This window comes from Saccopteryx bilineata, chromosome 2 (genome assembly GCF_036850765.1).
Source record: "Saccopteryx bilineata isolate mSacBil1 chromosome 2, mSacBil1_pri_phased_curated, whole genome shotgun sequence".
NCBI classification, from domain to species: Eukaryota; Metazoa; Chordata; class Mammalia; order Chiroptera; family Emballonuridae; genus Saccopteryx; species Saccopteryx bilineata.
The window spans coordinates 253,853,254-253,867,991 of NC_089491.1; the positions used below are offsets into that span (position 1 = coordinate 253,853,254).

General features: G+C 46.0%; 1 gene segment (V, D, J or C); it reads left to right on the plus strand.

Moving 5' to 3' along the window:
• The first annotated feature begins 1,097 nt into the window (after positions 1 to 1,097).
• Positions 1,098 to 7,588, plus strand: LOC136322485 (immunoglobulin lambda variable 5-45-like). The segment is given in 4 exon segments: positions 1,098 to 1,160; positions 1,276 to 1,590; positions 7,105 to 7,350; positions 7,488 to 7,588. Coding segments are annotated over 4 exon segments (708 nt in total).
• The last annotated feature ends 7,150 nt before the right edge of the window (positions 7,589 to 14,738 follow it).

Sequence of the window (14,738 nt, forward strand, 5' to 3'; positions counted from 1 at the left end):
TGTTCCTGATAGCTGTGTAAATGCCCTTTCTGCATTTGATTAACTAAGATGCTGCATTTAGTACAAAGTTATGCATGTGTGTGAGTGTCTATTACCATATTATAAATGCACCTTTCCCTCTTTATATGGCTTTTTAGAGTTGGTGTTAATTTTCTGAAATGCTTTTTCCACATCAATAGAGACAGTATGATCATATTTATTGCTGTATTAATACGTTGTGTTATATGAAAATATTTCTTAATATAACTCAAAACTTGCATCATTGCAATAAATCACACTTTGTAAAAATGTATAACCTTATTTATCTGATACTGGGCTATAGGTTAATATTTTATTTAAAATATTTGTAGCAATATTTAATGTTATTGGACTGTAAATTCTGTTTTTATATAATTTATATGTCAAGTAACTCTATCAATATTTTGACAAAAACTATGACATCCTACCTACTTTTAAATATGATGGAAAATATAGAGCAATTAAATGGGATCTGTCTGATCTCTGAAGAATTGGTTGTATTTCCTTGTGAATTGTCTGTATCTCATGCTGTTCAGTAGAGTAGTTCCATCTCATTTTAACTTTTATACTAAAATTCCTCTGTTTCTTTATTTCTTCCAGAGCCAAATTTGTGTCTTCCAATGAAAGTGTGCATTTTACCTATTTTTAAAGAGGTTATCTTTTTATTTTTTTATAAATTTTACATTTTTAGATATTTGCCAGGTGGCGGCACTGTTGGGGAGCCCTGTGGTCCCTACACAGCTGCTCACTGAGGACCATTTACTTGAACAAATCTGGGGCTCACAGAATAGGCCCTGTGCTCACTGATGGAGACTCAGCAGCTGTGTCCTCTCTGTCCTGGCAGAGTCCCCTGAGCAGGGACCTTTGTGTGGTCTCAGCAGGTGCTTCCTCCCAGGGCTTCCTAGAGAGTGAAGTTACCCTCCATGCTCCTCAGTGTGGGGTGTGAGCTGAGCTCAGCACCAGGGCTCAGGGAGGGGCTGGGTGGTCACTGAGGGACACACATTTGCATGGACAGCCCCTCCTCTGGCAGAGGGGGGAGAAGAAAAGGAGGCCTGGGGCAGCCCAGCCCCACTGTGGGATCAGGGCTGTGAGCACCATGGCCTGGACCCCTCTCCTCCTCGTGTTCCTCTCTCACTGTGCAGGTAGGGACAGTCCTCCCAGACACAGGGCAGCCGTCCAACCTGTATCAGCCACTTTGGTTCAGACTCTGATAAACTTTACTTCAGTTTTTGTTCCATGTACCATCTGTGTTTGCAGGTTCCCTGTCCCAGCCTGTGGTGACTCAGCCGGCTTCCCTCTCTGCGTCTCCTGGAAGATCAGCCAGACTCACTTGCACCCTGAGCAGTGGCTTCAGTGTTGGTGACTACTACATACACTGGTACCAGTGGAAGCCAGGGAGCCCTCTCCGGTTTCTCCTGAGGTTCTATTTAGACTCAGATAAGCATCAGGGCTCCGGGGTCCCCAGCCGCTTCTCTGGATCCAAAGACACCTCGTCCAATGCGGGGCTCCTGCTCATCTCTGGACCTCAGCCCGAGGACGAGGCGGACTATTACTGTCAGATCAGGCACAGTGGTGCTTCCCACAGTGACACACACCGATGGTGAAGTGGGACATAAAGGTCAACCTCCACAGCCTTGATTAAGAACAAATTAGCATTAAAAAAAAACTTCTATGTGCAAAGTATATTTGAAAGCAATTTCTGGTTTAGAATATCTAATACCAAGTTTTTATTCCACATTTCTGAAGTCTAAGGGAAATGATGCCAATACTAAAAATAGATTATTCATTATGTCACTGAAATTTTGCCTATTATCTATGTGTTATAAAACCTGAGTTTCTGGGACTGCTGCTCTTCTCTTGGAATAAGAAAATGACTTTTTTTTTTTCAGAACCCGGGGACCATTCCAGCAGGGGTACATTCTCCACAGCCTGGACTCCGCCTCTCAGGAGTCAGACCAGTGACCTTCTCTCCTCCCAAGCACCTGTGCACAGGTGGCAGAAGAGCTCTGAGTACCCTGACGAGGCACCAAGATGTGAGGTCCCGGGTGGCGACTCTGGCCCGGGAGGACTTCCAGCTCAGAGCTGGTGCATCCTTTGCTGGGCACCTGTGCCTGCTGTTCAATCAGGAGAGAGGGGGTTACCAAGAGAGAAATTTGTGAACTGTAGCCGAGAAATCTTTTTTAGGGGTCTCAGTAGGGTGAGAATGCTCTGCCTTTGCTGAGGAAATGTGGAACCCACTCCAGGGAAGAGGGTCAGTTTGGTCCAAGGATGAGATGCTCTTATAGCCAACAGCGGTCAGTGCTGAAGGACTCCCAACAGGGGGCTTCCTGAGTCCTCAGGCTCTGACTGTGTCCCACCCCTGTCACCCCACAGGAGCTTTTCAATAATTTGGGGTGATGGTGGGCTTTGGAACCACAGAAGCAGGGACTCCCTAGAATCTGTCACTAACCCTGTGAAGCCATTTATAGACCAGTGCCCGAGGTCACCTTCTCCTGAGCATGGAGCAGCAAACACAGTGAGCACACAGCCAACACCCCCCACTACCTGTGACCTAAGACAAAGATGCCTGACAGTCAGGGGTCCAGCCCTCTTCTGTGGCTCCTGGTTGTGATCAACATGGCCTTGTTGACCACCTTTGACCTCTAGCATGATGAGGAGGCTGACTATCACTGTCACTTAGATAGATACAACCCCATGCTCAGAGAACACCTGTGCCAAGGGAAAGAGAGTTAATCATAGCCCTCTTTTCTCCAAAGACCCATTTTTCCTCTGTCCTTGATTGTGACCATCACCAGAGGCAGATTAAGGTTGGTTAAGGCCCCGGGCACAAAAGAAAATATTGGACCCCTTACATTGGAAAAAAGTGTAAAGTTGGAGTATTGCGGCGCCCTTCAGAAGTCAGGGCCCAGGGCACGGGTCCAGTGCACTCACCTTTAAATCAGCCTCTGACCAATATCCCCTGGTCATAAGAGAGCTTCTGCTGTCACCTGGGTGATTAAACCAAGCGTCCTCATGGTCTTGTCTCAGTCTGACTTTAACGGTCAATAAAATATTTACTTTTTTTACTGGTCTTACAACTCACACAGAGTCACTTTGTACTGAGATACAAAATATCCCTCAGAGCTGCTGGGCAGGTGACAAGAAATGCACAAGTCTGGCATCTGTGCCCTGGGAGACTCGGGGGCCCTCTCCCGCCTCCCTGCATGGCCCTGCTCCCGGCCTGGGCTTGATGCCCGTCCCCTGCACCCTCACCGCTCAGGGAAGCTGCTTTCTCTGCTTCCTGGAGGTCACCCTCTGAGGATCCCTGATCTCCAGGTTCTGGGGGACCTTCCCTGTGAAGACATGGCTCTCAGACCTGTCACCTGCTCACTTCCTCCACTGTGACCACATGACCTGTCATATCTTTCCCTCTGTGGTTCTTTATTTTGTGTAATAATGAACAGATATCTATTTTTTCAACCTAGAATTTATTGATTTTACCCCATGAAAATTACCGAACCTTCTCATGAGCATGGAGCAGCAAACACTAAAAAGGAACTAAACAGGGCTAATGCGAATTATTAACAATAGGCCCTGAGGATCTTTGAAAAGAGATGAGGCCCTGGCCGGTTGGTTCATTGGTAGAGCGTCAGCCTGGCATGCAGGAGTCCTGGGTTCGATTCCCAGCCAGGGCACACAGGAGAGGCATCCATCTGCTTCTTCACCTCTCCCTCTCTCTTTCCTCTCTGTCTCTCTCTTCCCCTTCCGCAGCCAAGTCTCCATTGGAGCAAAGTTGGCCCGGGTGCTGAGGATGGCTCTATGGCCTCTGCCTCAGGAGTAAGAATGGCTCTGGTTGCAACAGAGAGACGCTCCACATGGGCAGAGCGTCGCCCCCTGGTGGGCATGCCGGGTGGATCTTGGTCAGGCACATGTGGGAGTCTGTCTGACTGCCTCCCCATTTCCAACTTCAGAAAAATACAAAGGAAAAAGAAAGAAAAAGAAAGAAAAGAGATAAAATATTCTTTCGTAGTAATGTTGAGGAGAATTACAAACTAGACAAAAAATACCTTAAATTTATGATATATATATATATATTTAAGGGTGGGCCAAAGTAACACTGAGTTTATACTTATATTATTATTTATTATTTATCTTTTCTTTATTATTTATTAATTATTATATTATTTATTTGTTTTGCAGCTATTAATCTATTTTTGTTCATCCTTGTGTATATGTATTTCTAGGATGAGTCAAGTATCAGTGAGAACACACTGAATTGATCAACAACGAAAGACCTGCCTTCTCTGACAACGTCCTGTTCTCATGGCAAAGACACAGGTAAAGAGCCAGGACCTGTGCAGTGAGGACAGGGAGCCGGACAGGAGCCCTGATAACCCCAGAAACCAAGTCAGTCCACCAGCAAGGCTGACCCAGTAGAATAATCCCCAAGTTGGAACCAACAGGTTTCTCTGCAGAACCTTAATCCTGGATCTTGTTTTAAGGTGTTCACTTACCAGTAATGAACCCAGGGGCCAGACAGAAGCAAACTCAAATGTCAGACAATCCTGTAATATTTGGCAGCATTGCATTTCATTTTGCTGTCTGGAGATCATTAGGAAAGTACAAAGAAATAATGACTCAATCCCAAACTCCACTGAGGGGACCTACTCATTCTACTGCCCTAGGTAGTGACCTCAAAACGATTCAACTACACAAACCAGAGCCCTTCCAGGAGAGCTGGGTGATATGAAATGTGCTGCAGGATGTGCGTTCTGAGACCAGCAGGGGGCGCTGGTGGACTGTGCCTGAGAGCTCAGGGTTCTGGGCCAGGCAGGCTAGGAATGTTCTCTACTGATTCTTGCACACTTGGGCAGGCAGTGTCCTCACTGAAGTGTGACTTTCTTGCACCTGTGGGACCAAGAAAGGCGCATGAGCAGTTGGTTCTGACTCACACACTTATCTAGCATCTCAGCCCCCTTCCAACAAGGATTCAATTGTCCAGGCCTGATTTACAGCTTTCCCACGCATGTCAGGAACAAAGACTTAGAGACTGCACTTGACTGGACAGAGCAGCCTTGGGTCTCACTTGGGTTTCCAGTTACAGGAGGTGAGAGTGTTGGGAAAAGAAGTGATTTAAACTGGGCCATCTGGACTGTGAAAAACTGTGGAGAATATAGTCTTCATTTTTTGGAGGTAAAATGGATAAGTAATAAATGTCTGTGTGTGTTTTGTTGATCCACCTGCAAGACAAGCTCTCTGAGACCCCTTAACAGTGAGAGGGACACCCTTAGCCCCACACCCCCTTTGTCTACAATCCCAGTGGCCCTGAGTCCCTATGTGATGTCACAAGCAGCTTCAGAAAAGGGGGTTCAGTGCACCAGTGCTCCTCTACTGGAGGGCCTGGTGTGTCAGAGAGGACAAGTGAGGTGGGGTCTGAGGGTCGGGTGGACAGTGTGTGACAATCCTGAGATTGCTCCGACCAGCTGGCAGCTCCCTCAGGGCCACCCGGGAGCTTGGCCATCAGTGTGCTCAGTGGGTGAGCTGTCCCACCAGGACCCATGCTGATCAAGAGCCAGGTTCATCTGCCTCGGGTTCATCTCCTCCTTCTCCTTCTGGTCTGTGAGGACCCCGGCGTGGAGGACAGGAGTACTTGCACGATGCTGTGAATAATGATGGAGATAAAGGTCACCTTTGCCTGTTGCTGATTTTTGTGAATGCCCCTTCCTCATCTCATTAACTAAGATACTGCATTTAGTGCTAAATTATGCACATACGTGAATGTTTATTAGAATGTTTATCAATGCTATAACCAAAAACTATGACAGCTATATACTTTTGAGTATTCTCGAAAATATGAAGAATATAATTGGAACCCCCTAATCTTTGAAGGTTTGGTCGAGGTTCCCTGTGAAAATGTGTGTATCTTATGGCATTCAGTGAAGTAGTTTCATTATGTTTTTAATTTTTCTACAGAAATTGTTTTGTTAATTACTATATTTCTACTAGAGCCAATTTTGTATGTGTAAGGCCAGTGACGCTGGTCATGCAGGTTCACATTGGATTTGGGCAGATGGTAAAGGAACTGTACAGACAGAGTATGGTGGGCCATTCTGTTTATTAAAGTCTCACAAAGGTGGACAAATAAGCAGCAGGAAAGAACTGCTTCCCTCTCTCTCTCCGGACTCTCCAGCAAAACAGGCTGGGGGAACAAACCCCTTTCCTAGCAAAGAATAGCAAACAATGGCCCCTCCCTAGCAGGCAGGCAACCCACAACCTGCAATCTGCCGCCCTGAGGGCAAGCACCAGTCTCACATAGACTGTACACACATGGCGCTGCCCCGTGCTCAGGCAATATTTAGGCAAAGTGCAAGCGAGCAAACCTAACACACTTGTAACACTTTGGATTGCCCAATAGCATGTTTCAAGGAAAGCTTGTATTTTATCTATTCTTAATAGAGGTTATCTCTTCATTCTTATAAATTTTTCATTCTTACATGTTTGACCAAGAGGGGGCACTGCTGGGTTGCCCTGTGGTCTTGACACAACTGCTCAGTAAGGAACATTTGTTTAAAAAGTTAAAAAATACAATAATAATAGTAATAAATAAATAACCGTGGACCTCAAGTGTGAGACCTGTGATCACTGATGGAGACTCAGCAGCCCTGTGATCTCTGTCCTGGTGAAGTAGTGTGCACAGGGACCTTTTTATTTTCTTTTTCCTGGGTAGGTGCTTCCTCCCAAGACTCCCCCAAGCAATAAAGCCAACCTCCATCCTCCTCAGTCTGGGGTGTGAGCTGAGCTCAGCACCAGGGCTCAGAGAGGGGCTGGGCGGTCACTGAGGGACACACATTTGCATGGAAAGCCCCTCCTCTGGCAGAGGGAGGAGAAGAAAAGGAGGCCTGGGGCAGCCCAGCCCCACTGTGGGCTCAGGGCTGTGAGCACCATGGCCTGGACCCCTCTCCTCCTCGTGCTCCTCTCTCAGTGCACAGGTGGGGACAGGCCTTGGGGACCAGGCCTCATTTCCCAGCTTTGTTCTCTGTATACTCAAACTAATGTAAAAATTAACCATGGTCTCTGCCTCAATACTGATGGTGTGTGTATTTGCAGGTTCCCTGTCCCAGCCTGTGCTGACTCAGCAGCCCTCCCTCTCTGCGTCTCCTGGAGCATCAGCCAGACTCACCTGCACCCTGAGCAGTGACTTCAGTGTTGGTGACTATGGTATAGTCTGGCACCAGCAGAAGCCAGGGAGCGCTCCCTTGTATCCCCTGTACTACTACACAGACTCATATAAGCACCAGGGCTACGAGGTCCCCAATTGCTTCTCTGGATCCAAAAACTCTTCAACCAACTCAGGTGACCTGCACGTCACTGAGCTGCAAGCCTGAGGATGAGGCGGACTATTACTGTGCTACATGGGGCGGCAAGTATAACAGTTACACAGTGTTCCAGACCCACAAGGATGTGAGAAAAACCTCTTCTCCGCTCTCCAGTCCTGGTGCCGTCACCCCTGCTGGGCTGTGACCAAGTCTGGCTCAGCCGTGATTCATGTTGTCAGATCGTCATCCAGCACCCGCTGTTCCTGGGACAGTAGTTGTGAGAGTGTCACATCCTTGTCTCCAGTTCAACTTTTAATTATTTTTTTCCCTTCAGTTTAACTTTTAGATGGATTTCTGGCTCATATGTTCTTGGCGTGTCCATGTTATTACAGGCTACAATTCCTTGCTCAGAGCAAACATTTCCCATAGGAGACACTGTGGGGGAGAAAGCAAGCTCATTCAGGCCAAGCTCAGCTCAGGGTGACAAAGTGACTGACGGTGATTCTGGTCTGGGTGCTCCCATCTGAATGTTGTGATCCAGCCAATGTGCTGAATGAAGTGTATTCTATATACGAGCAGGGAACCATCAACATTTCAAAAATAACAACACTACTTTGTTTAAACAGCATGTGTATTAAATACTTAAGGATAAATCTGAAAAAATTGGATGTCTTATATAGTGAAAAGTATAAAACATTGCAAGGAAATTAAACTTAAGTAGATATCTCAGTTTGTGGTTCAAAATAACAAAATGTGGTTAAGATGACAGCTTTTCCCAACTTGAATATAAAACTAATGGCAAAGTCTTCAGATAAAATACACTTTCGATAAGGATGAGGCAGAAAATTTCAGCCAAGAAATGAAAGCTGTAAGAAAAGATGTAACTGAAACAGGGGCCCTGGAATAACCTTCTCTGCTTCCATGAGACCTGCTGCCTGGGGGGAGCGTGGGGCTGCAGGAACCACACCAAGGAGAGGGGGGACAGCAGCCTCCGTCCCAGAAGTGAACTGTGTTTGTCTGAGAAAGGTCTTTGATTTTCCATCCAGGATTCATAGATGCAGGTTCCATTTGTAAGCCCTGGAAATACACTCAGGAGCCCGGAATTCAGTTTTGAGACGCTGGGTGAGAAGTCTTACTCAGCAAGTTGCAAGGACACAGTCTTTTATCGGAGTGAGGTGACAATCAGGAACGAGATCCTCTACAGCAGAAGCAGCAGCAGCACGACGTGGACAGGGCGGCCTGGCAGCAAGAGCACCGGGCAGCAGCCCTCCAGCCGTGGGCCTGGGAGTTCTGTCTCTGAGCTTCTGACATGGAACCTCTGGCTTCCGGTCTGGCAAGGGGTGCTTCCCATGGGTCTCTGAGAGCCTGTCCCAAGTAAAGGCTGATCAGTAGGATGTGATAGAGAATGATTTAACGATGTGTTGCAGATCTGTGAAGAATGAAGATACAACCCCTCCCCCTCCCTCTGTGGTCTCATCTCTCTGTGGTCACTTTCCTTACTCTGACTTCACAGCAGAGGTGACTGCTGGTAATTCTCTGACTGCCCCCTGAGGACCTGAAGACTCACCAAAGGTCTCTGGATTTGAGGATAACTAAAATGTTTCTAATCTCATGTTCCCAGTCTGGTTACTTATCTACAGACAGACACTTTATCTTGGGGACACAGATTCCCTCTGGGTAATGAATGGAAGGGTTAGTGGGAGGCAGATGCCAATGTCCTCAGTTCAGGGGTTAAGGACTGACCAGAATCTGACCGGAAGGATCCCATGCAATCTAATCTCAAGCCTTTGTCAAGAAACCAAGGATGTGAGTACTTTTCTCATTTGCACCCAACCCCTGTCTGGTGGCTCCCTTCTTGTCCTCAGGAGGACACAGGAAGTCACCTCCTTGCCTGGTCTCCTGACCCAACCCTCAGCTCTGAGCTGTAAGGTGTTCCCTGTAAGCTCCTGCCCTCAGATACCAGGCTCCCTTGTAAGTACTGGGATTCCAGCAGAAGCAGGAAACCAGGGGACACTGCTCTGAGTCACAGAGGTCATCTCAGCTGGCGGGAAAGTGGGACCTCGATGCCTGAGACCCACGTGCTTAGTCCTGGGTGTGTCCCTTATCTTACGGCCGAGTCAGGGTGTCAGGGCGTGGTTCTGCTGAGAGTGGGAGAAATCCGTGACAGTTTATGAGGCAAAAGGAGCCCACTGTCCTTGTCATTTCATCATGCAAGGCCCCTTCCTTAGGTCCATTAGTACCATGGAAGATTCTGGAAATGGACGGTAAAGTCTCCATAGCAGGTGTTGGGAAGGAAACATGAGAATTTTGTGAATGTAAAGCTTCACAGTGAACCAAAGCGGCGGTTAGTAATGAAGATGAAATGAATCTATTGTTTCAAAACAATCATGTTTGTTGATTTTTTAAAATTTCAAACGTTTTAAGTGGAAAAATACACATAATATTTTTAATACATGCCTAAATGCTGCCAATTACATTCAATTACTACTCCTGATTTTACAAAAGTAAATATACACATAAAGAAATAAAAAATACTCCCTTAATGTCTTAATGATTGTGCATCTTTATTCTAGAGAGGAATATTGTTCCTAAAAATAGAAATCACCAGCATCATTACCATTTCATTTAGACCATTCATCCTGGCTGCTGACACAACGACTGTGAAAAATGGCAACCAGGGATGTATCAGGTCAATAATAAACATTTTAAAAAAGGAAGCTATTCAAAGATGTGGAATCAATTTAATTATTAAGTAATGGAGACTACTACCATGTACATAGGAGAAAGAAGAGTGAATTGAAAATTCATTAAAAAGAATAAATAATTCTAGGCTACAATGAATAAAAATACTATATAGTTTTAAAAATTATTTTATAATATACATTATCTTAACCCAAGTATAATATATATGTATATATGTATATATAAAAAAACTTTGATCATATCTGCAGGAAAAATAATTACAAAGTTCAACAATGATTACAAAAGAACATTTGAACAAGTGGTGAAGTATTTTTTTACATAACAACACAGTAAAAATGTTAACATTGGAAGTTAGGCTATATAAGCATTTTTATTATTTACATTATTACTCATTTACATATGCTTTCCCTTGAGAAGGTGTGGAGGTTTCTGTAAGCAGAGTTGATACTACAAATTTCTCTTTGTTACAGAGATCAGTAAATTGCAAACATCAGTTACTGATATCACACAGGGTCCTTATGCCTTCTCAGTGCCAGGCTCTCCAGCAGTGATGTGCCAGAAAGGTTGACAAAACAACTCATAAGTTAATAGTCACTCTCTTTGTCACACGCAAGCAAGGTTTAGTCCTTCTGGTGGTCCATCACTGCCCTGTCTGTGACTGTGACAAACACTCAGTCAAGTTTTGTATTCTGCTGTCACTTTCACTTTTGTTACAATGCAGAAGGTCCAGCGATAAGAATACAAGTACAAGTTTGGGATCCATGGTCCCCAGCTGGTTCTCTGGGGCTCCTGCTCATCCCTGGGCTCCAGCCTGAAGACAAGGAGGACTGTTACTGTGTGACCGGGCACAGTGGTGCTTCCCAGAGTGACACACACCGATGGAAAAGTTGGGACAAAACCTACACTTTTCTGAGATTTACTTTATGACAATTGAACATTTTAAAACAACTTGTATATATGCAGACAATACTGAGAAGTACCTTTTTATCCATTACGTGCCTACTCAGTATCCTCCCCTATGTTCTGAAGTCTCAGAAACAGAAACAAAACCAGAAACAGGATACTTAGGCCCACACCGAAACCCTCCTGTGAAGCACGTGTAATAAAACACAAGCCTGTGAGACTGCCTCTACCCTTGTGATTAGAAGACAGTGTTTCTATTTGCGTGTGTGTGTTAGCTGCTGTCATTTTGTATTTGACAATCTAAGGAAAAAGGATCAATGCCGCTGATTAAATAGCCTGGTACTGGCCCTGGCCTGTGGTGCTCTCTCCATAGCACCATCACCTGGTCAGGTTTATTTTTATTTTAATAGAATTTTATTGGGGTGACACTGGCTAACATAACTATACAGCTTTCAGGTGCCCCATTCTACATCAAACCTCTGAACATCGTTATGTGTGTGCACCATGGCCCACGTCAAGTCTCTGTCCATCACCATTTATCGCCTCTCCCATTTCCCGCCTCCCCCGGCCACACATTGTCCATGCATCAGATAAGGAATTTTATAAAGGACTTACAAAATTGTCCTTTATAAGTCAACACCAAACAAACAAACAAACAATCATATCTTTTTTCTTCATCATAGCTCAGTACCCTCCCAGCAGGTGGATGGTGTTTCACAGCATGGCCTCTGCACTTTGAGGGGTCCGAGCAGAGACTGTAGCATTCCTACCGGGCTCTGAGATCAGGGCTGGCCGAGAAGCCCGGTGTTTCAGGGCCGAGCAACCGAGAGGTGAGATGCAGGGTGAAGACTCAGGCCCAGGAGGAACCCCAGGAGCAGAGCTGGCCTGTAAACCGTGCTGAGTATCTGCATCTTCAGCTGTGAATTCAGGGAGAGGGGGAACCATAAGGGGAAATGTGGGGCCTGAGGCTGGGAAATCCCTTTTGGGGTCACAGGGTAGTGTGGGACGCTCCACCGTTGCTAGGGAAATGCTGAGTTTCTTCATGGGAAGTGGGTAAACTGGGTCCATGGATGAGATGTTCTTATCGCTGGTACCACTCAGGACCATGGGGAGTCTATTGAGGGGATTTCCTGAGCACACAGGCACTGACTGTGACCCTGTCATACCCAGTAGAATCTTCACATCTCTCCAAGGTGTGGGCTGGGCTGTGGGCCATCACCAGCAGGAACTCCCCAGTCTGCACCTGGGCCACGCCCTGTGTGAAGCTCTGGATTCGTCCAAATCAAAGGTCCCCTTCTCCTGCACAGAGAGCAGCAGGTCTATTGGTGTTAACAGATCCCAGGCAGAACGATACATTGTGACCCAAACAGAGGGGACTGCCCCTCAGGGGTGCAGCCTGGCTCTCTGGCTCCTGGTTTGTGCACCCAGCCTCCTTGACCACCTCTGGATTCCTGCCCGATCAGGAGGCAGGTTATCACTGTCACATATTTAAATACAGCCCAGTGCTACTAGGAACTCCCATTATATGTGGAAGTGAGATAACACCTACCGAGCTCTGCCCTGTGACCATCACTGCTCCGTCCCTGCCTGTGGCCAACACGAGCTCAGGTTGTACTTCTGCTATTGCTTCTGTTACAAACCAAGAGACCTATAGATCTCACCTTGGTCTAATCTTTACAGGGTCAACAATATATCTTCCTTTCTTACTGGTCTCCCTAGTGTGAACAGAATCACCATGTAACCAGTTTTAAAATTATTCTTCAGAGACGCTTGTAAGAATGACAAAGAAAGCAGGAGCCGAGTGTCTGTGACCTGTTTCCCTAAGGCCACCTCTCCCACATGAGCACCAGGAGACCACAGGGTGTGAGGGTATGAGGGAATACTTTATTATCTGTCAGTGCCACAGAAGACAGGTATGTATTGCATCTAAAATATTTTTTTTTCATTTTTCTGAAGCTGGAAACGGGGAGAGACAGTCAGACAGACTCCCGCATGCGCCCGACCGGGATCCACCCGGCACGCCCACCATGGGGCGACGCTCTGCCCACCAGGGGGCGATGCTCTGCCCATCCTGGGCGTTGCCATATTGCGACCAGAGCCACTCTAGCATCTGAGGCAGAGGCCACAGAGCCATCCCCAGTGCCCGGGCCATCTTTGCTCCAATGGAGCCTCGGCTGCGGGAGGGGAAGAGAGAGACAGAGAGGAAAGCGCGGCGGAGGGGTGGAGAAGCAAATGGGCGCTTCTCCTGTGTGCCCTGGCCGGGAATCGAACCCGGGTCCTCCGCACGCTAGGCCGCTAAAATATTTTTTAAAACAAAGTTTTGAGAAGAATTCTCCTCAAATATTGACTGTTCAACTGTGTTCCCGATAAGATACATTGAGATCCTAACATGTAAGACTCAGAGTGTGGTTTCATTGGAAAGGATTGTCTTAGCTAAGATGTGGCCTCATTACAGTAGGGTGGCCTCCTAATCTAACGTGACTGTTGTGCACAGGAGAGGATGGCTGTGTCAAGACAGGGAAACACATGTAGATTGGCATGTGAAGGGGGGCAGAGATTAGAGTTACACAGCTACAAACTGTGGAACCCCAGACATTTGAGGAAAACCTTGATTACCTTGGGAGAGACACAGAAGGGCTCCCCTACAGGTGTCAGATGGATCATAGCCCTGCCGTTTCGATTGAGCACTGCATCATCCAGGAACATAAGACAATGCATTTCTGTCATTTCTATTATTGTGATCTACCCACGGTGTTTATGTTGCTATGGCCTCCCCGGGAAGCTGAAACATCAAATAATCAGCATAACTATAAGGAGACATCTCCACACATTTTCTTCAACTTGGTCCTCAATTATTTTCCCAAAATTATTGTCACATACTTGCTTATATTTGTACCACTTATTACTATTAAAAGTATTTAAGGTTAATTTAAAATTTTTCCTCTGCATATATATATATATGTACATATATATATATATGATTGCTGTATATGATTTTGATTGTGGAGGCTAATGCAAATTATGGGTATTAGCCAATTGTAATTGTTTACTGATATCAGTGTGTGAGGATCATCTTGTTATTATAAAAAAACTGCTTTGGTTATTTATTCATATTCCATGTGGAAAGGGGAGATGCCTGCCATTCTCAGTGAGAAGCCAGGAGAACACTATTCTGGATGTGTGATGCTCACAAGAGGAAAGGGGAAACCAGTGTGATGGACAGGGCGGTTTGGAAGTGAACAGATGAGGGTGAGAAACATTTCACAACAAAACCCCAACGGGAATTACTGCCTGTGAGAAACCAGAAATCCTCAAACTTTAATCTGCACAGGGACCTTCTGGGGACCTTGTAGAATATGGATTGTGACTCAGTGGGTCGGGAGTGGGGCTGTCAATCTCCATTGCTAAAAGCTTTCCTCTGCAAAGTAACCTACGCACGTTTCAATACTAGCAAACTCATGAGATTGGTGTGAAATGCGAAGGGAAGACAATTGCATTCATAAATGGAAGAGAAACTTTGACAGAGGAATAAAAACATTTTGATTTTAAAAGAAACTAATACCCATGAATAAATCTGATTCACATGGAAATGGGGTCCTTTCATGGTGTCACAGGGAAAGCATTGTAAGAGACTCATGTATGGAAGGTGGAGGCCCTGTGGTGAGGTTCACATGGTGGAAATAGAAGGCTGCCCCAGTTCCCCATGGCCCATCTTTGTCTATCCCACCATTGCAAATGTCCACCCTGGTCTTCCTAAGGTCTGGAGACAGGCCAGTGTCTAAACCTTCCGTGCCATGGTCAGTACAGTTTAGTCCGTGC